Consider the following 27,336-nt stretch of genomic DNA (forward strand, 5'->3'; position numbering starts at 1 on the left):
GTTGCGTAGGGCCGTAACTGAATTTTCCCAGAAGACATTTCGGCGATAAATATGGCTGCCTGCACCATTTTCGAGGAAGATGAGGTCTGCTTGGTTACCCCAGAGAAAGGTTACATCTATGGGTTAGTGCTAGAAAACTCCGAATTCCTGAGCAGCGATGAAGAAAGTGATGATCTACCTGGTCAGATCAAGAATGGGACAGTTCGCGTGGCATGGCACCCAGACGGGAAGGAGACAGTTGTACAGGAAGACAAGGTGCCCGCTGTTTAAGACGTTTGAGATGGACAGACAAGTCTGTTGACAGTCCTGCTGTTATTAGTATAAGAATTCCAGGATACAAACCTTCCATAGCAATTAAAATGGTCACGCAGTTGTTTTGAAATATCATCTACATTAGTGTTCCATGAATCAATTAGACTTTTAATTGAACTTGGAAGCGATCCAAATTATTCATTCATTCGACACATAGTGGATATAACCCTCACACGTTAAGATATTGATTAACAATTTGCAGCTTTCACATATGGTACATGGAGAAACGTATGGCTGAAGTGTGTTTAGAAGAGTGCAGTTTGCTGTTCGCAACAAGCTGTCATCCCTTTTTGAATAAGTTAATTGACTCAGACTTCACTAATCTTGGTGGCTAATGGTATCATAACATACCCTATCTTCAAACAGTTTGGAAGACATTGCTGACTGTTGAGCATGTCAACAGTTCGCAACATAATTCTTGCAGGTTGGCATTAAAACTCCAAAACTGTTTTAAAATTAGATAAAGTTCACAGCATATATATTCTGTCTCAAATTGTAAGACATTTAAGAGTGTCTTACTGAAATAGTGACACTAATTGACTTACATTTTTTGTCATGGCACATGGCACCAGAATTCTGAATAAGGGACTGTTCCGATAGGCATAGAGTACATGAACTTGATCTAAGATCAGATGGATGTTCAGTCTATTCAGCTGCTTTAATGACATCATACCTCTTGGTACAGCATGACAAATCATAAGGTTTAGCTTTTTTAAACCAGAGAAATCACTAATAAAAGCCTTTGATCCTCAGTGTCTGTGGAAGATTTATGTTAATTTCAATACTGAAATTGCAACAGCGTCCCATGATCTCCATATTGTCTGCAGACAAAGTTTCAGTACTAATTGGCATCGCAGTTAGTGTAAAGAAATAATGATGGAATGCTCAAGGGCTATGCATTAAATGAATTAGTTCAGGGGATATCAATTGGTGACACATCGATGCAATTAGTAAACTATGTGTGTCAAAGTGGGATGATTTTCTGGATCATCTGATCAGCTTCAATTGTTTTTGATAATGCTAACTGTGAACCTCACGAAACATGTTTTTGATCACATAATCCAAGAAATATCTTCCATTTCTTATGTTTAATTGTTGCAAGATGTACATACACTTGAAGTAGAGTTCACCTGAAAGCAAGCTTACTGTTTAAAAGATGGTGATAGCAAAAATATCCAAAAGAAATTGATTTCAATCAGCATATATAGAATTTGTGTTTATTACCTATATTCATGATTTGTAAGAACACCATTTATGTTTTGTGTTGAAGCTGATTTCTTGATGGCATGATTCAGTTCAGCCGATCAGCTGTTTTTGCTATGACCTAATTGTCAGTCTTATTAAACGTAGTAAATATGACCATTCATTCATGCCAATTATTAGTGTAATTTGTAAATATAAACGGAAGTGATTTTAAAACCTTATTTGTTACTCTGTGACCCTAGGTAGGACATCTCACATACATATATTGTAATCAGAATGCATAGATTGATGCTCATGATATCAATCACTGGATTGTCTGGTCCAGACTCAATTATTTACGACAAGGGTCATATAGTAAGAAAGATGCTGCAGTGTTAAATAATAGAAACAAGCTCATGTACTGATGCTCACGTTTTATATGTAATAGTTGCTAATAGCATGTCATGGATGTTGTTTGTCAGGTAATCCTGGTTGATCGATCACTGATGCCAGGAGATGTTGTGCGGCGTCTCATCCTCAATGAGGACAGTCAGAGGGGCTACGTGAAGGACATGAATGTCACGTGTCATCTGCATATACTGGGCACGGATAAATATATCTACAACATTGACAGCAAGAGTCTGGATCCAATCACAGTAAGCATGTGATTCTTGATAGAGATTTTAGAGGGGAAAGTTTTGTTGTGAAGAAATAATATTATGATTCTTCCAGACGTGCAGGTATGATTTAGGAAATACATGTAACCATACATGTATAGATGTATGGAAAAGAGTATTGCTGAGGGATGGAAAAAATGAGATGCACCACAGTAAAAAAATGTTAGGATTTAATATGATACATGATCTAATGATATGCTTCATTGTGTATCAATGCATGTAATTATGGTAATTTCATAGTCTGGTCTTGTCACCTGAATATCAGATACATTTGAAATCGATACTGATCTACATTACCATATAAAGTCATGTTTTTCTGATGATCATGATTATGCAGTGGTGTTGATTTAAGAATAGGAGCCACAGATGAGCATATTGCATTAGAAATGATGTGAGAATAATTCTGCTTTTGGTCCTCATGACGTTTACTCAGAAAATAGTGAATTGTATGGTATACATCCTATGGGATTCAGTGGTCAGAAGTTTTGCCACTATTTGATCTGGCCTGTGTCATCTTGTGTAATGAGCATCCACTTTACTGAATAAAGATTTCAAAGGTAAAATGTTTTTGGGTGGGCTATTATCCCCAAGTGAACCATCTCTGGTGGCATTATACCCATTATGTTGTCTCTCTACAGGACATGCTGGGTTTGAACGTGTTTGTGAAGATTTATGTTGTTTTTAAGGAATTTGACACAGACCCTGGAGAAGTAACCCTTGACTCCTGGGTTGGTAGAATCGAGACTGTGAATGAAGATGTAACTCTGTTGTTTCCTGATGGAGCAAGGTTTGTGACTCCTGCTGTATTGTGTGATCAACCAAGTACACATGCAAAACATTGTATTTATTACAGGTTCCACATAGCAGTACTCCAAATTAACTGAGTCTATATTTAGCAACAGTGTTTTAATGAAAGGATATATTTCAACATTAACATGTTTACTGAAATATGTCACCTTTTATTATAAACATGACATAAATATGCTATTCAAGTTAATACAAGGATAACCATGAGATTTTGTCAAAATAATATCTTGACATGTTTTGAGAGTAATTGTTTGTATCATAAGATAATAATATCCCTTTCACACGTTGAGTGGTATGTGTTTAAGTTTCACTTGGTACCTAAGGGCAGTGGGGTAGCCTAGTGGTTAAAGCATTCGCTCGTCATGCCAAAGACCGAGGTTCGATTCTGGTGCCCCCCCGTCATAATATTGCTAAAAGCGGCGCAAAACTAAACTCACTCACTCACTCATACTTGCTCACACCATTCTTCATGTTAGACCGTGATGGATCAATGTTTTAAGCCCATTGTGTTTGTTTCTACAAGGCCCCCACACTTCCTCTTTTGTTCAACCTGTGAAGGTCCGGGCTAGAATATTGATCTTCAGTAACCAATGCTTGTCGTAAGAGGCGACTAACGGTATCGGGTGGTCAGACTCGCTGACTTGGTTGACACATGTCATCGGTTCCCAATTGTGCAGATCGATGCTCATGCTGTTGATCACTGGATTGTCTGGTCCAGACTCGATTATTTACACACCGCATCCATATAGATGGAATATTGCTGAGTGCGGTGTAAAACTAGACTCACTCACTCACTCCTCTTTTGTTCCAGATGTGTTATCAGTGACAGTGATATTTGTGTCTTTGAGGATGCTTTGGAAAAACGAGGACGGGTATGTCTTTGTCTTTAAAGGACAGTGATTTGATGTGTATTTCACACTGTTTTATAAGAATCTACTCCATTATCTATACTCTTTTGAAAAACATATAAAATAAATGTTTATTTTTCTTGAGCAATGTTAACTGAATATGATACAGTTACAGCTAAAGTTTTGTTCTACTTTTATAATATTTGTATATATTCTTCAAAGTGTATCGTAAGGATAATTAAATGCACTTTCTCATGTCTTTTCTGTTAACATTTCCTTAAATGTTTCGTGATATTCACTTTCCAGCACACAGAGTTTTGTAATTGTAACACATATCCTGGGCGAGAACTGCGTGCAACAATGCATGACCTGTGTGATGTCAAGTGGTTGAACGAAACACCCATGTACAATGACGCCATGATCGACAGCAAGCCCAGGATGACTATAAATGTTGTGGTGGAATCGGTACGGAAAGCTTACATTGTGTTATTCTGGTATTACAATAACTACTCTGTATGCATGCACCTTCCTGAGTGGGATTCCATTGTAACTGTACATAGTACGTCAATTATATTTCAGCTCTTCCAGTTATCTATGGTTTCACAATTTGCTGTGCAGAGTCGCATCCCTTGATTTTGAGGGTGGTGGGGTAGCCTAGTGGTTAAAGCGTTTGCTTGTCACACTGAAGACCCGGGTCCGATAATCCACATGGGTACAATTTCTGGTGTCCCTGCCGTGAAATTTGTTGGAATATTGCTATAAGCGGCGTAAAACTAAATTCACTCACTCCCTTGATGTTAACAGATACCTGTGACCATGGGTTCTAATCCAGGTTTGCCCTGATTAGTTGTCTAGGCTTGTCAGCACCATACCTGTGCGCATGGGTTTATCCAAAGTTGTATACATCCAAGACCTGCATCACTGAGGGATTTCACCAAAAATTTGCAAAAATTATAGAGAGGTAAACCCAACCCCTCACTCACTCCAGCTATCTCTCAGGGTGCTTACTCTTCCAGGAATATCGGGAACTTTGGTTCTGAATGAGAAGAACAAGGGAAGAATTTCAAACTGAAATCTGTCTATGAAAATGATTGACTTTGTATATAATGGCTCTTGCGTTTGATTTAAAAATAATAAACAGTTGCACATTTTGACATTCATTGATCCTTATTTGTCCCAGGTTGTGACTAAAAGTGTAGAAGTACACTGGTTGTGTCGAGGGTTCTCCAAGGTTGCCAACCCTCTTGCTAAGATGTCACCACCAGAGCGAATTGTCCAAGGAGACGCCTTGAAACGGTTAGTGTTAACCAAGAATTATATTGCTTTTATATTGATCTGAGTTACCCTTTGTTTTTCATTGGGGCCAAGATCTTCAACGAATGGAGCTGAAATATTGCTGACTTATATAACCTCATTCACTTTCCACAGAGGTTACTTGTCATATCTTCCTATGAATCTGACCCATGAAGATCCGGGGGTAGAATAGGTCTTCAGCAACCCATGCTTGCCACAATAGGCTTACATGCTTGTCCTAAGAGGCTTACTAATGGGATGGCCTGATGTCATCGGGTTCCCAATGTTGCATATCGATGCATTGCTGTTGATCACTGGATTGTATCCAGATATCCATTTACAGACCGCGCCATATAGCCTGGAATATTGCTGAGTCGCGGCGTACACATATCCACAGACCACGGCCATTGCCTGGATATCCACAGACCACGGCCATTGCCTGGATATCCACAGACCACGGCCATTGCCTGGATATCCACAGACCACGGCCATTGCCTGGATATCCACAGACCACGGCCATGGCCTGGATACCACAGACCACGGCCATGGCCTAGATATCCACAGACCACGGCCATGGCCTGGATACCCACAGACCACACCATGGCCTACATATCCACAGGCCATGGCCTGGATATCCACAGACCACGCCATGGCCTGGATACCCACAGACCACGGCCATGGTCTGGATACCCACAGACCACGGCCATGGTCTAGATACCCACAGACCGTGGCCATGGTCTAGATACCCACAGACCGCGGCCATGGCCTGGATACCCACAGACCGCGGCCATGGTCTAGATATCCACAGACCACGGCCATGGTCTAGATACCCACAGACCGCGGCCATGGCCTGGATATCCACAGACCACGGCCACGGCCTGGATATTCACAGACCGCGGCCACGGCCTGGATACCCACAGACCGCGGCCACGGCCTGGATACCCACAAAATGAGTACTTACAGTATGGTAATAGGATATGACCAGCAAATTTAATTCATGACCGGTAAAATGTTAGGTTGCCAGACATAGTGTCCAATAAATAATTTAGTCAGCGGAAACACTGGTTTCATGCATAAAATCATTTCTGTAATCATTAAACCTGATGTCACCTCACCTCACAGTATCTCCACAGGTACTTCGTACTACCCTCTTGAGGATGTTGAGGTACTGGGATAGGCTTATGGTTTAAGTGTTTGCTTGTCACACCAAAGGTTCAGGTTCAATTCCCCCCATGGGTAGAATGTGTGCAGATCATTTCTGTTGTCCCCAGCTGTGATGATATTGTTAGAATCGGCGTAAAATCATACTCACTCACGCCCATAAGGATGTTCATGGTGCCACCATTTAGGTCTTCTGCTGACTGCTGCATAACACAACATTCTGTCACTCTAACAATGTTTTACTGTTTTTGACTGCTTTGCAGGCTCCGCCCTCTGGACTGGTTTGCTCACTGTAGTGTTCAGATTGGTGACAAGGCATACTACACCATTAAAGACACTGACACTCTGGAAACAACTCCTCCAAAACGGATGTTCGTGCCGCCTGTAATTTCCAAGATGTCTGCCGAGGAGGTGGAGGAGTGTTGCACAGAGAAAGTGTTCAAGGCCAAGTCTGGTGAGGCTGAGAAGACCGAGGACAGCGAGGACAAGGAAGAAGCTGCTGACCCCGCAACGGAACAGGCAGCGGAACAGCCAATTACCAACGGTGATGTTGAAGAGAAAGATGAAGATTATGAAGATGTAGATGAAGATGGCTCTGATGCTGAATCCCAAGCATCAGGACACTCAAACTCAGCTCCAGGAGCTAAGAAGAAGAAAACTTCCAGAAAAGGACCTCATCTTGCTACAAAGTCACTGAAGAAAGTCAGAGGACGCCGTGCCAAGCAGAAACTGTTGTTACCACAGAGGGTTGTCAACATTGGGGATAAAGTTGCTGTGGAGATCTGCTATACATACACCTCGGCCAGTGTTGTGTGGCAGGTGCGTTGTCAGTTCGAACATACTCAGCGTCTTTATTTATATTTTACCTGTTTCATGAAAGCATCTCACTTAGTGTGTCATTGGCTTAAACAACATGTTCTTCAACTATTAATCACTTTGTCAGTATACTCTGACCTCATAACACTCTTTGCCATAAGTTTCACACCTACATACTCAATAATGATGCTGAGAGTACATATTGTGCTGGCTTTAATTGGCCTGGTTTGAAACAGTGAACCAGAGTCATTGTTAATGGTGTAACTATATCTCAATACAGTATCAAAATGGGTATCGTTTCACAGCCTCACTGTATCGTGACACCTCTGTTACAGTACATTCATTATATGTATCGATAGAAAATGTAGTGATCAAGTGTTACTCAACTGATGTCAGTTTTTGATAGGTCTTTGATGTTTGGTTTGAAGTTACACACACACATTACACCAATGAATCATAAGACAGTAATCTGTACTTCAAATTGGGAAAACCCATGAAGATGCGGGTCAGAATTGATATTTTGTAACCCATGCTTGTCGTAAGAGGCGACTAACGGGATCGGGTGGTCAGGCTCACTGACTGGGTTGACACTTGTCATCATATCCCAATTCTGGAGAGCGGAAGGTCGCGGGTTCGATCCCCGACCGCGTCATACCAAAAGACGTTAAAATATGGTACTTGTTGGTCCCTGCCTGGCGCCCGGCATAAATGGGTACATCAAGGACTGGTCGGCTCGGAGTCAGTATAATGTGTCTGAGTGGGGTATTCATGCTTCACTGCGGCATGGTATCTCAGTGGGCTAGCACTATAAAACCAGCTTAAGTCTGGGCTAGTACAAGCAGCAGCACATACACACGCATGCACGTCGTCATATGAGCGAAATATTCTCAAGCACGACGTTAAACCAAATTTCACCTCACCTCATATCCCAATTGCGTAGATCGATGTTCATGCTGTTGATCCTTGGATTGTCTGGTCCCGACTCGATTATTTACTGACAGAAGCCATATAGCTGGAATATTGCTGAGTGCGGCGTAAAACTATACTCACTCGCTCACTCACTCACTCACTCACTCACTCACTCACTCACTCACTCACTCACTCACTCACTCACTCACTCACTCACTCACTCACTCACTCACTCACTCACTCACTCAAATTAGACAAACGTATAGTATTGAATGCAAGGAGTATTTGCTAGTATTTGGTTTTTAATATTAGAGAAATGTTTTTCTTTGAACCAGGAATCATTATACAGATTGGTATGTCTGAGGGACTGGGAATTTGTTCATGTAAACAACACATTTGTATTTGACCTATTTTTGAGCTAGGGAGACAGTGTTGTGGTATTGTGTGATGTGTCTGTGTTATATCTGTGTGTCCGTCTTGTAGGATGGTTCAGAAGAGGAGGACATCCCTTCCCCAGAACTGTACCCCATCCACCATCTGGACGAACTCGAGTACTTTCCTGGGGACTATGTCATGGATGCTAAAGGTAAACATCCCTGACTGAACTAGTGTCCCTGCTAAGATTAAAGAGATTGAAATCAGATGGGCAAAATTGATGGTGACAGAGCAAATGCTGACTGTGTCACTTGACTGACCTGATGTGAAGAAGTGTCTGCTCTTTTCTGTTCATATACTATTTGGCTTACCTGTGAAGATTGGGATAGAATTGGTCTTCAGTAACCCATGCTTGTTGTAAAAGACAACTAATGGGATCGGGTGGTCAGGCTCGCTGACTTTGTTGACACGTGTCATCATATCCCAATTGCGTAGATCAATGCTCATGCTGTTGATCACTGGATTATCTGGTCCAGACTCGATTACTTACAGACCACCGCCGTATAGCTGGAATAACCAATTATTTGGGCTTACAACTACACCGTTTGAGCCCTTATTCTCCTCCGTGGTGTAGTAGTTAGAGCGTCTGCCTGGTTAGCAGAAGGCCGCGGGTTCGATCCCCGGCCGCGTCATACCAAAAGACTTTAAAATATGGTACTTGGTACTTTTTAGTGCCTGGCTCTCATCATTAATGGGTACAACAATGACTGGTCAGCTCGGAAGCAGTATAATGTGTCTGAGTGGGATATTCATGCTTAACTGCTGCATGGTACCTCAGTGAGCTAGCACTATAAAACCAGTTTAAGTCTGGGCTAGTACAAGCATCCACACACATGCACGTCATCATATGAGCGAAATATTTCTAAGTATGACATTAAACCCAATTCACCTCACCTGTTTGCAGCCTTGACTAAGATGAGATATTTTCTTCTGTGGCACATAACTGTTCTATCACACCTCTCAAATGTTCTTTTAGTCAAATTGGGTGTCTCATTCGTCTGTTGCCACAGCTTTGCAGAGATATGTCCCTTATACATGTATTAAGGATGCCAGGAGCCTCTGATCGTGGTTTGAATTCTTAGTGCTTTGTCAGCAACACGCCCAAGCATATGGGTTTCACCAAAAGTTGTAAATGTCTAAGATCTGATCATCATAAAGGGATGTTGTTTTCATTATCCCCCGCTGCGCGTGAAGTGGGGGATATAGTATTAGGCTCTGTCCGTCCGTCCGTCCGTCCATCCATCGTCCATCCGTACGTCTGTACGTGCATGCAAATTGGAATATATAACGAACTGTTGACTAGATTCTTTTCATACATGGTACCTAGGTTCATCGCAGTATGTGAAAGGTACCAGTCAAGGTCATAAGGGGACTTTAACGTTTTACCCATGTCAGGGAGATATCTCAAGAACTGTTCACTGGATTTTCTTCATATTTGACACCAAGCTTCATTTAGGGAATGCACAGGGCTGAGTCGATTTGGGTGACCTTCACATAAGTTTCAAGGTCACACTGACACTTTGAAGATTTCAGTATGTTAAGATTGTTAGCAAGATATCTCAAGAACGGTTCACTGGATTTTCTTCATAGACTTTCAAGACTTCTCTTGAATGTTTTTTGATAAGCAATTTCTTTATTACTATTTTTTGCATATTTCATACACCATGACATTCATGTCAAGGTCAAAGTGAGTCTTCAAAATGTTTGTGTATTTGAACAGCTGCAGAACAAAATATCGAGAGAGGTTGACTGGTCATGTTTTTGTTCACATTGAACTTCATCTTAAACTACGATCTTCACTTTCATTACTTTTTAAGTCTGATTTGATAATTTGTGGCGGGGGATTATGTCACCTTGGTGACAACTGCTTGTTTTCATTATTGTCCTGCTCATTGCAGATGCAAGTGCCGGAAACCAGTATGGTTTGGTGGTGTCATGTGACCACCGTGAACGGACCTGTCTCACCCAGTGGATGAAGCCATATGAAGTGGGCAAATCAAACAGGTAGACACTAACAGTGAATGTGTTTCATCCGTTTTCAACAATTTTACCCTGTTACTGTTACATATGTGTGAATGTGTATCAATAGCTGTATCTATTCGAGTGATCTCTTGCTACAGTACTTGAGTAGGGCAAGGAGGTCTTTCTATGAATGTATGTAAATTGTCTCCTAAATCTGTTCAATTCCATCTGAAGATACCAACTGAGACAATGTAATTATATGAAAATTAGAAGCTATTCCGAGTGCAGCCATGACACTTTGTAGTGATGTCACATGTTTTCGTTCCCCTCAAGGCTTTGCTGTTTACATCCACTGAACCTCACACAAGTCATGTGATTATCTTATGACAGACAAGTTGCCTTTGAAGTCACATCTCATAAATTTTTAAAACTCACAATTGAAAATGACGGAGCGGAAATATATCTCAAGCAAAAACATGTGATAGTACAATAAGTTTAAAACAAACATTCCATGGCTGTCAATGTCTAGAAGTTTTTTCAACTTGATACTTGTTTCCTTTTTGCTAGATTTACTCACAGGTAAGGAACGTTAATCAAATACATTTTTAAGCTATGGCGGTGAAGGTGGAATGATGATACGAGGTGAAATGGATTTGTCATCTTAAGTGCTTTGGATATGAGTTGAGGAAGTTGATATCTCTTTAAGAAGGTGTAGTAATTCTGGCACTCCACAATGGGCTGTCTTGTTCTTGTCACCTTTCTCAATACATTGGTGGTAGTGCTCTACTGGGCCTCTGCTGCTTAAACTGGTGATGGATTGGTTCTGTTTTATAAAGCTTTGATTTATGTTCTCCAAACAGATTTTAGAGCTCATATGATCATTGCTCTCATAGTTTAATCTAGACTTTTGGCTGTTGTAGTGCTAAGATTGTTTTGTGTAATGGGGCTTTATTTAATTCCTATCTTGAATATGTGGGAAGACATCTCTTGATGTATCTGACAGCGTAGCAGGTTTATGCACAATGTCCAAACTGGGATTTGAAACTCCATCTTGAAATCAGTTCTTATTAATACATTTGTCAACAGTAAAAACATTAATGGCATTAACGCAAACAGAATGTCACAGAATCACTCACTATGTATTTCTTCCTTGATAGATCATAACCGCCTCCGTGGTGTAGTGGTTAGAGCGTCCGCCCGGAGAGCGGAAGGTCGCGGGTTCGATCCCCGACCGCGTCATACCAAAAGACGTTAAAATATGGTACTTGTTGGTCCCTGCCTGGCTCTTGGCATTAATGGGTACAACAAGGACTGGTCGGCTCGGAGTCAGTATACTGTGTCTGAGTGGGGTATTCATGCTTCACTGTGGCATGGTATCTCAGTGGGCAAGCACTATAAAACCAGCTTCAGTCTGGGCTAGTACAAGCAGCCGCACATACACATACACATGCATGCACGTCGTCATATGAGCGAAATATTCTCAAGCACGACGTAAAACCCAATTTCACCTCACCTCACCTCCTTGATAGATCTGTGATAATGCTTAAGGTATTGAGCCTAACTTGACAGTTATTTACTGATTATGAGATGGTTGGGTAGCCTCATGGTATAAAGCATTGACTTCTGCCCATTTCTGTTTTTATAAAAGATGTATTAAGACCATGCTGGTGTCTCTAAAATATTGCCCCAAACATCTAAACCCTTCTCAGCTTACTCCAGTGCAAGCAAAGTATTTTCCGTTCTTTCAGACCAGTGGAGTATGGCGAACAGAAAGAGGTCAGTGTGTATGACATTAAGGATCACCCTGACTACAAGTTTCGACCTGGACACAGTGTCATCAGAGTTGGAGGATTTGAGGTAGGAAGAGTTAAATGAGACTTTGTAAGTAAATTGTTGGAAAATGTGTCCAGGAATGTTGCTCTGATTCAGAGCTAGTTGTGAGTTAAAGTGGCTCCAAGTTATATAGCCATTATTATTATCACCCAGGTGGTACAACGTGAACAGGTATAACGACACATTTACCTTCACTCTGAATGTACCTGGTTAGCAACAGTTCATTGGGGCTATTTTTTAAAGGTATTTTACAAATATATGAGTGTAGGGCACCATAGCATATCCCAGCAATCATTACCTTTATGTAGGGAACATGGGTGGGTCTTTGTGAGGTCTCAAGTGACACAAGGCGATAAGTAGAGTTACCTCCCCTGGCAAGAATGTGCTGGCTTGTTTCACTGAAATGATAATTGCCTATGCATCATTATAGACTTTCTAGTATTTTTGTTGGCATGTTGTGTATTGTAACTGAAATACTGTATGAAGTGAAGAGTCACTTAGAATTCCCTCACTCATGATTGTCTAACAACACCATGTGTTGTCCAGGACCGGGAACAGGAGCTCCATGCTGTGGGACAGGTGTACCGACTGGACCCTGGAAATGGCATCTCTGTCAAGTGGCCAGATGGATCTGTGTCATCATGCTTCCCACAGGAACTCTATATAGTCAATGATGATGTAAGTAGACTAATGGAACAGTTGTAGATCAACCAGTTAGCAAGGACATTACGGTGGTGATGTAAAGAGTTACCTACCTTGGACATGCTTGTTTACTTGTTTACTTTGTCAAGCTGGCTGTAATCCTAAACTGCTTGTTGTCCCCCTTTGCAACGCGGAACTGGGGACTATTCAGCAGCGTCCGTACGTCCCGATTCTTGTTAACGCGATATCTCATGAACCGTTGTACCCAATGTCTTCAAATTTGGTTACCACCTACATTGGGGGATTACACAGACACCAGTCGATTTTGGTGACCTTAACCATATTTTCAAGGTCACCAGGACTGTGACCACTTTTCAAATTCTTGTTAACGTGATATCTCATGCACTTTTGTACCCAATATCTTCAAATTTGGTGACCGCCTACATTGGGGGATCACGCAGACACCAGTTGATTTTGCTGACCTTGATCTTATTTTCAAGGTCACCACGACACTGTGACCTCTTTTCAAACACTTGTTAACGTGATATATCATGAACTGTTGTACCCAATGTCTTCAAATTTGGTGACAGCCTACATTGGGGGATTACGCAGAGACCAGTTGATTTGGGTGACCTTGACCTTATCTTCAAAGTCACCATGAAACTTTGACCACTTTTCAAACTTATGTAAACGAGATATCTCATAAATCATTTGTCTTCAATGATGTCGACAGCCTACATTGAGTGATTATGCAGACACCAGTCATTTCAGGCATCTTGTATGTGACCTAAATATATAAAGCGGTAAATATGTTATAAATATTTCATTCTTCTTTAGTGTGTGTGTGTGTTACATTGCCATATTAGTGGCAAACACTTGTTGTTGAATTATTTTTTGTCTGATTGTATGGATGCCATGTTTCTGAAGGAATTCAGCCGGCTAGGTTGTTATGGACTCAGTGACTTGGTTTATAGAGTGTCATTGAACGCTGACTCCATCATATAGCTGGAATATCACTGAGAGCAGTAAACAATAAATGCACTCTCCATCTGGTTTGAGGTGCCTCAATTTACTTTTCAGAGTCTCTTGAGTGTGCCAGAAACTTATGATCATGAGATTCATTCATTGCTGGAGCATATCATGTTTCTAGGGTTTGTCAGCTTCTGTGTTTCACCAAAGTGGCAGACGTTCATGACTTGCATCACTTTGGGCGTTCCTCGCAAACTGACTCGCTGAACTTTCTAAAATGATGTTTAAAACAGTGTTGATCCCAACTCACTCATAGTCAGACTGATAAAATGTGATAGACAACTACACAGTTACTGTGAGTGATGGAGCAGGTTTCTGTAACTGAAATACAGGTCCAAGCAGAATACACCCAACTCACAGACTACTGTACGCATGACCTAAGGTGGACTAGCCTTTCCTGAACTGCCCCATTGCTAGCCATCCTGAATGACTGTATGTTACTCTTTGTCCCCAGCCAAGTGACTATGGAAGCTCAGAGTGGGAGACATCAAGTTCATCAGGGTCAGAATCTGGCACCGACACATCATGGGAGACAGAGAATGAAGAGGAATTGATGGATGCAGATGATACAATGTACAGGTCAGTGACATATATAGGCACCTTGGTATAAAAGTTAATCCAGGTATGAAGCATGTTCTATCAGCACCATACAAATTCTTGTCACATTAGAGTGAGTGAGTGAGTTTAGTTTTACGCCGCACTCAGCAATATTCCAGTTACATGGCGGCGGTGTGTAAATAATCGAGTCTGGACCAGACAATCCAGTGATCAACAGCATGAGCATCAATCTGCGCAATTGGGAACCGATGACATGTGTCAACCAAGCCAGCGAGCCTGACCACCCGATCCCGTTAGTCGCCTCTTACGACTAGCATGGGTTACTGAAGGCTCATTCTAACCGGCATTAATGGGTACAACAAGGACTGGTCGGCTCAGAGTCTGTATCATGTGTCTGAGTGGGGTATTCATGCTTCACTGCGGCATGGTATCTCAGTGGGCTAGCACTATAAAACCAGCTTCACTCTGGGCTAGTACAAGCAGCCTCACACACGCATGCACATCGTCATATGAGCGCAATATTCCCAGTACGACGTAAAACCCAATTTCACCTCACCTCACCTCATCTCATTCTAACCTGGACCTTCACGGGTATGTCACATTAGAGTGTGTCCCAAGCAAGCTTTTAAAAGGCTTCTAAATCATTCAGATATTCAGGATCATTGATTTTGTAAATAGTGTGCTGACATACCAAGGGTGTGATTATTATGCAGAAGATCAAGCTGTGGATTATCTGTTTTGGACAGCAGGGATTTTATATTTCCAACACTGATGTCAACCGCCATGACATTGCTGAGACTGTCAGCTACGTAATAAAACTACTCGCTGACTTATATTGTGGAAATAACATATGAGAGACTTATTTAAAATGTTTTTCTCGTTTCAGTGATGGTGCAAACAAGTCATTCTTCATGCTGTGTACCCACAAGAAGTCAGAGTTGGACACGCTTCTGGTGCGTGCACAGACGGCACTGTCCAAACTCGAGTCTCTCTTCCAAGGGCTGGACCAGAATCTTCCCAATGTCAGCACCTGCTACCATGACATTCTTCGCATTTACAAAATCTGCAAAGATCTGGACAAAATACTCAAATCCAATTTCTTTGAGGAGGAAGAGATCACTGATCTCATTTCAGCAGTGAGACAGGAAATAAAGTGTGAGAAGTCCCGGGAAACTGGCCAAGCACTTGGAGCAGATGTTTCAGTCCTGGCACCATGGTCTGTCTGACCACAGCAAGGATGAAGGACAAGGTGACGATGAGGATCTTGACAACTCGACTGACTCACGGAGTCTGCCAGGGGAGATAGAGAGGAATATATGTGTCAGTGAGGAAGAACTTGTGAAAAATTTACAAAATAAAGAATGCTCAAAGAAAGGTGATGAGGACTCAAATACTTCTAATGATTCAGGGACTGAAGTTTCAGCATCATTGAACTCTGAGCCTATTTGTGATAGGGCGTCTGCTCAAAAAGATGATGCTGCGAGGTCTGGTTCTGATGCTGCAGCGAGTGGTGCATCAGTAAGTGCATCTGGGGACAATGATGCACAAAAGGACAGCAATCCAGACCCTGTTTCAACACAAAACGCCAAAGAGTTGTGCTTAAAGATTTGTCGTAGACTCCATGTCTTGATGGCTAAGATACAAGAGGAGGTGAACTTGAGATGGAAGAAATGTGAATCCACACAGACTGACCCAATCGGCAACACAGACAGATCCAGCAGCTATTCAGACTGCCTCTCAGCTGTCACAAGGAGACCTCAATGATCCAGATGTTGATGGAAAAATTATCACAATATCAAGCCATCAAGTGGCTGCAAGTGCAGGTGAAGGTGATTCTAAGGAGGCGAACGTTGGGGAGGCTGAACCATGTTGTGATAAAGTGAGGGACAGTGACTCACAGACTGACGTGACGGAGGAGCCGAACTGTAAGGCGCCATCTAGTGTGCAGCTAAAGGAGACTGGGTTTACCCTGGCGGAAGAGGTGGAGAAGTCAGAACAGGCCAACTCATCAGCTCCGACTAAAGGTAGCAAATTCTTCACCCCCATATCTCAGGCGATCTTAGTGCTAAGACTATTGAAAGCCAATGTTGAATTATAGCAGTTACGATCACCTTAGCTCTGTAGAATGAGGCCCTAAATGTGGTAAATAAATGGAGGGAGGGGGGGTTGTACGATGCCTATGTTGACTCAAACTATAGTCCTTTTGGCTCAAAAGCGGACCGATGAATTGCAATCTAACTCGAAAACTAATAAATATAACATACTCAATGAAACGCTGATCATAATCAAAACATCATACCCACTCTGTGAGGTTTTTGCAGAATTTTTGTCCTAAAAATTAAAAAGTTTTTTAACAAACTATCATTAAAATATTGACACAGTTCACTGTTTGTTACGAGGGAGGAGTACAGAGAAAGGGACAGAGTGGGTATGATGTTTTGATCATGATCAGTGTTTCATTGAGTATTTTATGTTTATTAGGTTTCGAGTTAGATTGCAATTCATCGGTCCGCTTTTGAGCCAAACGGACTATAAAGGCAGGAAAGGTACCACAGAGCTACAGATAACTTTTTGGGTCATCGAGTTATGTACTCGCTTGTGTTCATCTCAAATGAGTATCCTAATTTTCCGTTGAGTAACCCTATAAATTGTACTCACCTCACTCAAATTCAATAGGGTATTTTGCAATTTTTCATTAATTGTAAAAATATATGAAAGTTTAAGTGTTAGTGTTTGTTATTTATATTTGATCTGTAATATGAGAAACGATAAGAAAGACTGCAAGTTGCTGAAATAGATCCTCTCAGTATATCTCAGTTATTTTATCTATCCACCTGTACGCAAGTTAAGATTTGACATTTTTGTGTGTACGCATATAAGATCACATTTATTGAGTATTTAAAAACATTCAAGCATACTTGTACACGATATACTTAATAGGAATTGAGTTTTCACATAAATATTTGCGTAATTTACGCAGATACGCAGCTTATCTGTACCTCTGGTACCAGATAATTTAAGTGAACACATTTTGAGTATGCACCTTTTCTTTTTTGAGTAGGGTAGACACCTTGAGTATTTTCATCAAGTCCACAGTTCAATTGAGACTTGTTGTATATGTAATTAGATATATGGAGAATCCATGTAGTCAGTCCAGGTTTTCCCTGCTCTGAGGAATAGTGGCTACGTCAACCCTTTGAATTCTGGAAGAGATTGTGCCAACAATGCAGATGTTGCAGTTTGGTTGTAATGGGGTACAGGGTAGAATAGTTTTGTTTCCCCTACTGCTGTGCATTTTCAATCAATCAATCAATCTTTATTCAGAACTGAAGGCCACAGGCCCATAGTACAAGTATATACAAAGTTCAACAGCAGAGTGAATTTCTCTTCAAAATAGCATGATAGATAAACCTGTGTTTGAAATATTGCGTTATTAACCAAGTATTTCATGTCGCGTTGTCGCATTCACGTAATTTTCAATGATTTGTACGTGTATATTTATGCTGTTGGGTTACACCAATAGCTACATGCTTGCGTGTTTGCTTTCAGGCGTTTACGGGATGTGCTGCCTGCGGGCAAAATATTCCCCTTTCAGATAAGCATGACAAATGCTTTTGCTGCCTGGAGAAGGCAGGTCATAACCCTGACATCTGTGAGTTGTGCATGGGCTTCTCCCCCCAGGAAGATATGGACGGCTGACTTCCTTTTTACAAGGAATTGCATGAGGCGGGAGGGGAAGGCCAAGGCCAAAATGGCTAAGCAAACTAAATCTAAGTCTTCACATAGGTCACTCTCTCTGTCTCCGTCCAGTGGTTTTGATATGTCACTTATCACTCAGTTGTTTCAGCAGCATATGGACTCAGTGAAGTCCCTCGTTCACGAGTCTGTTGGAGGTCTCCGGCAGGAGTTCCTCGCCCACTCTGATCGGGGGACCGAGAGTCCGGGGATGGAATCACCCAGCTCGGCTCGATCCCTTGGCCTGGAGGTGTCTGTCGATCCTTTGGCTTCGGGTCCGAAGGGGGAGGGTTCGCTCCCAGTCCCTCTCTCGGTGTTGGCGCAGGGTCCATTGAGGATTCCTGGGGTTCCGGTCCCTGCACCACCCCGCCCCATGAGAGCGGAGGAGCCGAGAGCGGAGGAGCTGAGGCCGGAGCCGAGGCCCGCCTACACATCAATGTCTTAAAACTGAGAGCTGTGCGGTTGGTTTTCGAACGCCCCCGGGAGGATGTTCAGGGCCAGGTGGACAACCGTATGGCCATGATGTCGAGGCGGCATGGTGTCCCTAGCGCTCCTCTGGTGCGACCAGTGCGACTGTCACGTGATTCCTGTTTATCTCCCGGGGTTTGAGAACGTGCGAGCAGACGCTCTCTCTCGCCGGATCCTGGCCCCGCAAGAGTAGATGCTCGACCGGCAGATATTCAGAGTTATCTCCCAGTTGTACGGATCGTTCCAGGTGGATCTGTTTGCGTCCGGCGGGACGAATCAGATACCCGTGTTCTGCTCTCGAATACCGGACCAGAGGGCGTTGGCTTCCGACGCCTTCCTGCTGGATTGGATGGGCAAGGTGCTGAGGGCGTTTCCGCCTCTACCACTCATTCCCTGGGTCCTCTCTCAGCTGTCCACCCAGCCAGCTCGGCTACTTGTGCTACTGGCACCGCTATGACCGTCACAGAGCTGGTTTCCGGTAATTCTCAGGTTTCTGGCTCAGCCTCTTGTTCTTTTACATTTGCGACCAGACATTCTCACTCAGAACGGCGCGCCATACCGCAAACCAAGGATTCAGTGGGTGGCTTGGCCTCTGTCATGTCTAGCCTCGAGTCACGCGGAATTCCTGCAGCAGTTGCAGACACAATTCTGGCTTTGAGGCGGGATTCGACAAACGTTCAATATGAGGATAGGTGGTCCCGCTATGCGCGCTGGTGATCAGATAGGGGGATTGCAGATCCCTTTTCTGCGGATTTAGTCCGAGTATTGGAGTTTCTGCAAGCTCGTTTGGAAGAAGGCTTGGTGGCCTCGACCATTCGTGGCTACTCCCGCTCTTTCCACTTTCCACACCCCTGCCGATGGTGCTCTTCTGGGGCAGCACCCTCTTATGCAGCGCTTTTTAGCTGGCGTGGATTGGATTCGACCTGCTGTCAGGCGAAGCAGCCCACCTTGGGATTTGTCAATCGTGCTAGATTGGCTGTCCGGTCCTACGTTCTCACGTCTATCGGCTATTTCCATTCAGCTGTTAACATGGAAGGCCGTATTTCTGGTGGCGGTAACATCTGGGCGAAGGGTTGGCGACTTACATGCTATGACGGCAGACCTGACGCTGACTGTGTTCCATCCAGATCGTGTCAGTATTCGCCTCCCGGATACTTACCGTCCGAAGATCAATCACGCTTTCCATGTCACAGCTCTTATCAAACTTCTTACTCTTACCCAGCCTTCCACATCGGGGACCTCTGCAACGAGCACACACCCGTTGGATGTCCTGCCACCCTGACCAAGTGAGTCTTGGTTATCTTGACAGATGACGCTGCTTTCAATTGTGTATAATTGATATATCCACTGTTATCATATCTAACTACTTTCGATTTCTCTCATGAGATTATAGTCGGTTGTGAGATGATTTTCCCCCTTATGGTACGATTCACGATGTGGGCAGGGTTTTTTACTTTCGCACTGTGTGCGACTTGCTTTGCTTAACCTGAGATCGGGTCTCAGTACTTTCCTCCCTGTCGTTTACCCTCCCATCATGCCTCTCACGGAAGCTTCGGGACACGTGACAGGTGAGTGTTGTGGCGTCTGTTACATTCTTCCTAACGATCGCTATTTATGTGTACTTTGACAGAATTCCCTCCTTCCTAGCCTCCGGTCTTTGGGAGTCTGCGTTAATACATATATGTACCCCAAGGACGATCTCTATGAAAAAGAATTAGCTAAACCTGTAGAGGTTTCCAATTCTTTGAAGAGAATCGTCCTTGGGGTAGGGCCACCCATCTCCCCGCAATTTTGTTCACTGATTTATTCAGCAGAAGGAATGATGATATGGGCCTAGGTGCTTACCTGGTTGGCTGCGCATGCGTAGATAAAATAGATATAATAGATAAAAAAGATTTTTATTTATTGTACAATATTTTATTAACACATTGATACAACTGTCACATGACATTTTCAGCCGCAGAGAATGCATATATGTACCCCAAGGACGATTCTCTTCTAATAATTGGAAACCTCTACAGGTTTAGCTAAATTTGTTATGCCCCGCAACAACGAAGTTGCGGGGGATATAGAAACGAGTTCCGTCCGTCCGTCCATGTGCGTCCGTCACACTTAATCCGAAGCATATCTCCTAAACTATTGGTGATAGCTTAACCAAATTTGGTACACATGTCAACCATAATCCCTAGATGTGCCTTTTGGGGGGTTAGACCCAGATGCGAACTTTATTTTTGGCGGTTTCCATGGAAACGTGACTTAGTCTGTGACTATGAGGATGTCATTTTGTTGCATTTCCATGGCAACAAGTTAGGCTTCAACTGAATTTGAGGGTAGTGCTCCTCTCCGGAGCAGATCTTAAAAACCTTTCAATACTCTCCTTCCACTCTGCTGTATACACTCCAAAACATTTGACATAATCATAACTAGTAGACATATTCATAAAGAGTATTTTGCTGTTGCGGGATATTGATGACATTGTCTTCTTGTTTTGTCTGTTTTAGAATGTCACTCTGTTGAAAGTGTTTTTTTATCAACATGATTAAACATATTCGTTTCAGTTAGACAACATGGTGTAGTGTTGTTTCAACGATTGTTTCATAATTCAGTGTTTTTTATTTTAGGATTTCAAATGGAAAGTGAAGTAACAGCGTCTCAAAAATTTCGATCTCAAGAACATGTTGCTACTGACCAGAGGGGCTTCATGACAGCAGTTAGGAAAGAGGTAAGCATAGCATATCCTCCGGATGGTGCACATGCACACAGCCTCACTGTACATGTTGTGAAGGCTGGTTATAGAATCATTATTTTTCCTTATCCCTACTAATGCTTCTCTCTTCTTTGACCTGAAATATGGTGGTAATGCTCTGTGTTATGATCCCCAAGAACATTAAAAACATCTCACCCAAACGCACACATTCATCATTATTAAATGATGCTTGTGCTGTTGATCACTGGATTGTCTGGCCCAGACTTGACAATTTACAGACCGCCACCATATAGCTGGAATATTGCTGAGTGAAGCGTAAGACTAAACTCACTCACTCACTCTATGAAGATGTAGTTAGTGTGTGACCTTGTGTTACTCTGTGTCTATGTTAATCCAACGAGGACTCATTTTCCTTTGGAAAACATTGATATTTGTTTGATTTCCAGTTAAAACTGTTGAGGACTAGTCTTCCAGATGGCATTGTAGTCAAGGGTTTTGAAGATAGATTGGTAAGTGTTGTTTGAAGATTACTACACAGGGGTGGAAATAACCCATTGCCCGACGTCCGAGTCCAGTGTTTTTTTCTGTCGGGCAAGCAAATTTGTATATCATCCTGTACCGGTGTCCAGTTGACTTTCCAATGTTAATTATGCTGTTTATTTAAGAAATCAACAAGAAAATCGACCGGTATAGTGGAAAAATTATCAGGGCAAGTGATTTTACATGTGCCACTGTACCGGAGTACACTAGCAATTTTAAAGTTATTTCCACCCCTGACTACAGGAACAGTGACTATGTACGTGATTCAGTGGTCAATAGCCAGTATTCCAAGAGCCGTCCAAAGTGAGGTTATGGTGTCACCGTGTATTCTAGCTGTCATAAAACCCACAGAGTGTGGATCATTGCTGGGAATCACAACCCCAAGTACTGGGAATCACACCCCCAAGTATTGGGCATCACAACCCCAAGTATTGGACATCACAACCCCAAGTACTGGGCATCACATCCCCAAGTACTGGGCACCACAACCCAAAGTACTGGGCACCTCAACCCCAAGTACTGGGCACCTCAACCCCAAGTACTGGGCACCTCAACCCCAAGTACTGGGCACCACAACCCCAAGTATTGGGCATCACAACCCCAAGTACTGGGCACCTCAACCCCAAGTACTGGGCATCTCAACCCCAAGTACTGGGAATCACAACCCCAAGTACTGGGCATCTCAAACCCAAGTACTGGGCATCACAACCCCAAGTACTGGGCATCACAACCCCAAGTACTGGGCATCACAACCCCCGTCCCCGGCCATGATATTGCAGAATACCCTCATCTGTGTTTTAAAACATTATTAAGTAAGCTTTCTTTACAGGATTTATACTCTGTGATGATAGTTGGGCCAGCTCAAACACCGTACGAAGATGGACTCTTTTTCTTTGATGTCCAGTTGCCAAATGACTACCCCAACTCTCCACCAATCTTCCACTACCACTCATACTGCTCAGACAGACTCAACCCAAACCTTTACGAGGATGGCAAAGTCTGCGTCAGCCTCCTGGGCACCTGGTCTGGCAAGGTTGGTCACGTGATAAAACAATAGTAACCATGATAACAGGAACAACAACAAAGGCCTGTCTATATCATACCATATCCATAGCATGAGGAATTATTATGATGCTCTATTGTTACCCTATTCCTGGAACACAGGATACAGGCTGTACATTTATTCTACCTTCATTTACAATTAACATTAACAGATTCAGCAATATTCGAACTGTATGACTGCGGTCTGTAAATAATCAAGTCTGGACCAGGCAGTCATGGGATTGACATGAGCATCAGTCTATGCCATTGGGATACGGCATATATCAACCAAGTCAGCAAGCATGACTGCTCTCCAGTTAAATCACCCCTCATCATTTGATTCTTATCATGCTTATGACAACCTTGTTACCACAAATGTCGTAATTATGACTGTGAATGCCAGCATTTTTAATCTTCAAAGGTTAATGACCAACCTGCTATTTCTCAGATCTGATGTGAAAGCAGACTAGCAGAAAAGCACACAAATTATAGTTTGCATTCTTGTCATGCCAGTTGCATGATAGTTCAAGTAGAATAGTAATTCAGAAAATAATTCAGCTTGTGGAAGAGTATTTTTCATCATGACAGTCATCACTTGCCTAAATATAACAGGTCAGTGCAGTTGTGACCACTGTGACTGGTGGCAGCTATCGTAGGAACTCCCAACAGGGTTGTTGCTGTGAGGAGTTTGTCATGTGGATGCAAAGGGAGATAATTATGTAGTTGTGTGACATGAAGACCACTAAATAAGGCCGGAAATATACCTTTGCCCTGATCAGGGGATTAATGTACATTCCAATCACCCTTCCATTTCCTTGGGATGTGTATACAATAATATCTACTTGTTTAACACCTGAGGCATATATCCAACTAGATGTTCGCTGCTTGGTGAACATATAAACACGTTTCACACATCTGTTTTATGTCAGGTCATAGCATTAATGTATGGTATGCTGCAACCTAGAAACATTTGTCAGAGTGTTTGTTTCCTGCAGGGTAATGAGGTGTGGACAAGCAGCTCGAACCTCCTCCAGGTCCTCGTCTCAATACAAGGTGAGTTGCACATCCAGGCATGTTCTTTTAGGTGTAAATTTATAGACAGGTACCTTTTTTTAAGTTGTAAATATATAGCCAGATGTAGCTCTTTTTTGAGATGCAATTATATTTCTTTCTTCAGGTGTTAATATTTAGCATGTATATGCATGTATATTACATGTATCGGGCAGTGGGGTAGCCTAGTGGCTAAAGCATTCGATCGTCATGCCAAAGACCTGGGTTTGATTCTTCATATGGGGACAATGTGTGAAGCCCATTCCTGGTATCCCCTGCTGTTATATTGCTGAAATATTGATAAAAGCAGCTTAAACTAAAACTCACTCACTCACTATTACATGTATCAGGTGTTTAGGTATCTTGAAAGGGGAGTATTCTGGTGTCTGTAAATATCAAATGTGTTATTTGTGATGAAAAATGCCACTAAAAAGCCTAAACCTTTTATCAACCGGTGGCCTATTATGGTATAAGTGATCACATCTTTAGTTTTAATTGAAATTCAAAACAGTGTTTACGTTAAATTGAGAATGCGTTACATGTTGTTATGTACAGAAGTATTTGCCCTATGCAGTGATGAAAGCCACCAACTCACTGTGTTACAGGTTTGATTCTGGTGGGTGAGCCATACTACAATGAAGCTGGCTATGAGAGACAGCTCGGCACGCAGCAGGGTCTGGAGAACAGCCGCATGTACAATGAGATGGCCATCCTCAAACTGATACAGGTCTGTGTCAGGCTCAGCTTTGTCACCAAGACAATCATTCTATCCATACTTTCAAGACGTTTTACCTGTATTAGAACTTTCATTGATATATCTTTCATATTTCAAATTTCAAATTTGTTCACATTCCAAGTACACAGATATCCATGAAAGACGGCTTGTCAAAGCTCTCAAGAAAGCATCAGTTAGTCTTTACCTTCTGGAATGGCTTTGTAACTATCCTGTAACAAATGAGCAGCAAATGCGAGGTGTTGATCTGACAGGGATCAGTGCTTGATGATGATACAGTTTTCTCTTGTTTTTCACAGTCTCTTACAAGCATGGTGAGATACCCTCCGGAGTTGTTCCGCGCAGAATGCCACAACCATCTGCGAACACAAGGACTCAAGTAAGTAACATGGAGTGCATGCTGACAAACTACATCCTGAAAATGTCTTTAGTGTGTATGCTTGTAAACTTTCAACTTAAATCTACTCAACACGTTCAGTTCCATTACAACTCCTGTTTGACAGAATGATCCGGAGGTTAGAAACATGGCTGCATCACGGACCAGCACCAGGGAACCCCACTCCAACAAACCAAACCAACGGTAGAGAACACTCAGCTCAGAAATGTGAAGGCGCAGACAACTCCATGCCTCAAGCAAATGCTAGTGCAGAACCTAACACAAACGACAAAACCAGTGTTCATGACCAAGGGGAGATAACTCAGCCATCTGCAGCCACTAGTGATGGTACAACCAATGATTCCTCAAAACCAGACTTCCCCCTTCTTCCAGCTTCCAAAGGGTTTCGTCTGTCCTTGCAATCTTATCTGGATCAGTACAGGAAATCTCTGGAAGTCCTGCAGACTGACAAGGTGTGACCTTGATGTTGAACATATTGACTGTTGAAGTGTGCTGCTGCCCTGTGATATGCTAGACTGTATGTAGTGAAGGGATCATGTCGACCTGACAATAACGATTAGCTGTACAAAATCACAATCACTGCAATTAATCTAGTCAAATATTGTTTTGATGTGATACAATCGTGAAATGTGTAATGCCATGTGGTATGGTATTATTGTGAAGTGTAAAGTATCCAAAGTACCAGGGCCCCCTTTCACAATGTGAACTTAGTGCTGAGGTGAAGTAAACTCCCATACTTTAACATAGGCTTGTGATCACTGTAGTGCTGTGATGGCTTCGTGGAATGTGGGCCAGAGTAGTGCTGTATTTACAATTAGTACTTAAAGTTTCCATACCAGTGTCTCAGATTGGTTCATTTTCTAGGACATTGACTTCTTGTCATCCAGAAGGTCTTGAAGATAGTTTCCAATTCATTATATAGGAAAATGTTCCTTTCAAAAGTTATTGAAAATGTCCTATTGACATATGTCCATTTCTTCGCAAAATCACTGATCATACAATAACATATAATTGTGTAATGTGGAAGGTGTTACTTCAATAGAAAGTTCAAAGGCCCTTGATGTAAACATAAAAAAAAAATTGAGTTTTTATGTCAATGAAGTCCTGTTGCAAAACTTTGGCATGGTCCCTTTAGGGTAGAAGTCATCCTGCCCCGCCCCTCCCTCAGGTCCCAGGTGGTTTCCACCCTCCCCTTCGTCTTACAACTGTATATTTCTGTTATACTGTGTGATGTCGTAGCTGTAACCATGGTAACAAGTTTCATTTGTCACAACAGTACCTTCCATGAAGTGTTCCTGTGTAGTCAGACTGAGAATCTAGTGTCGAGTACATCCCTGTTTCCATGTCAACTACGTAATTGATGACTAATTGATGGCTGAAATGAACTGAAGTTACTGTCTATCTGTGATGATGTCTCCTCCTGTTATTTTTGTCGGGGGAACAGTGTTTTAATATTCGTCTTGAATTTCTGCTCATTGTCAATTTCCATAGACCATTTTTCAGGTTGAGGTACTTTTTTTTTTTAGTTAAAAATTCACATTGCACCATGATCATGATTAGGGACCGTCTATAATTTATGGTTAGGGAGGTGATGATGATTTTAAGGGGTTCACCCATTTTGTTTTGGGAGGTAGGGGAGGGTCATCAGTTTTGTACAAATGTACTGGTGGGGGGTCCAGCAGTACATAATTATATAAAAAAAAATATGCTTTAAAATTATGAGAAAGGGGTGGGGTGGAGGATTGATTTTGTACATGACATTGGAGGTGGGTGGGGGGTTTGGTGGTACGCTTACTTTCTACATAACCTTTAGTTTGGGTCATTCACATTGTACATGTTTCTCCTTAAAAATCATCACCCCATTAGCCATAAATTATGTACGATCCCTTATAATGTAAAATAATTAAAAGCAGGGTAAGTGCTGACTAACCACGTTATTGTCACCTTGACCATATGAAAACATGAATAGGTTTTGAAAAACACATCCTATGTGTTTGTGTTTGTGTTTGTGCAAGTATGGATATATTACATGTACACCTAGATATGTTTTGATCAATATATGACTGTGTTAAGATTAACCCAAGAACTGTTTGGGCCAATATTTCACATTCGCAGTTTAATTGTACTTTTTCAGGCCATCTTTGTTGAACGTGTTCCAGAACCTGCTACTGAGCTTGCTAAGTTACACAACTTATGTATGG

General features: G+C 42.2%; 1 protein-coding gene across 1 annotated transcript; it reads left to right on the forward strand.

Moving 5' to 3' along the window:
* The first annotated feature begins 13 nt into the window (after positions 1–13).
* LOC124290501 ((E3-independent) E2 ubiquitin-conjugating enzyme UBE2O-like) lies at positions 14–26,783 on the forward strand. Its single transcript, XM_046727211.1, is given in 23 exon segments — positions 14–255; positions 1,977–2,150; positions 2,858–2,958; positions 3,790–3,850; positions 4,133–4,291; positions 5,007–5,122; positions 6,544–7,099; positions 8,489–8,591; positions 10,339–10,444; positions 10,970–10,981; positions 12,151–12,259; positions 12,782–12,913; positions 14,361–14,485; positions 15,351–15,630; positions 15,632–16,229; positions 16,231–16,488; positions 21,289–21,389; positions 21,821–21,883; positions 22,744–22,947; positions 23,951–24,008; positions 24,611–24,732; positions 25,038–25,117; positions 25,242–26,783. Coding segments are annotated over 23 exon segments (4,074 nt in total). The 5' UTR covers positions 14–51; the 3' UTR covers positions 25,594–26,783.
* The last annotated feature ends 553 nt before the right edge of the window (positions 26,784–27,336 follow it).

Source organism: Haliotis rubra, unplaced genomic scaffold, assembly GCF_003918875.1.
Source record: "Haliotis rubra isolate DU_JTF1 unplaced genomic scaffold, ASM391887v1 Scf468, whole genome shotgun sequence".
Classification (NCBI taxonomy): domain Eukaryota; kingdom Metazoa; phylum Mollusca; class Gastropoda; order Lepetellida; family Haliotidae; genus Haliotis; species Haliotis rubra.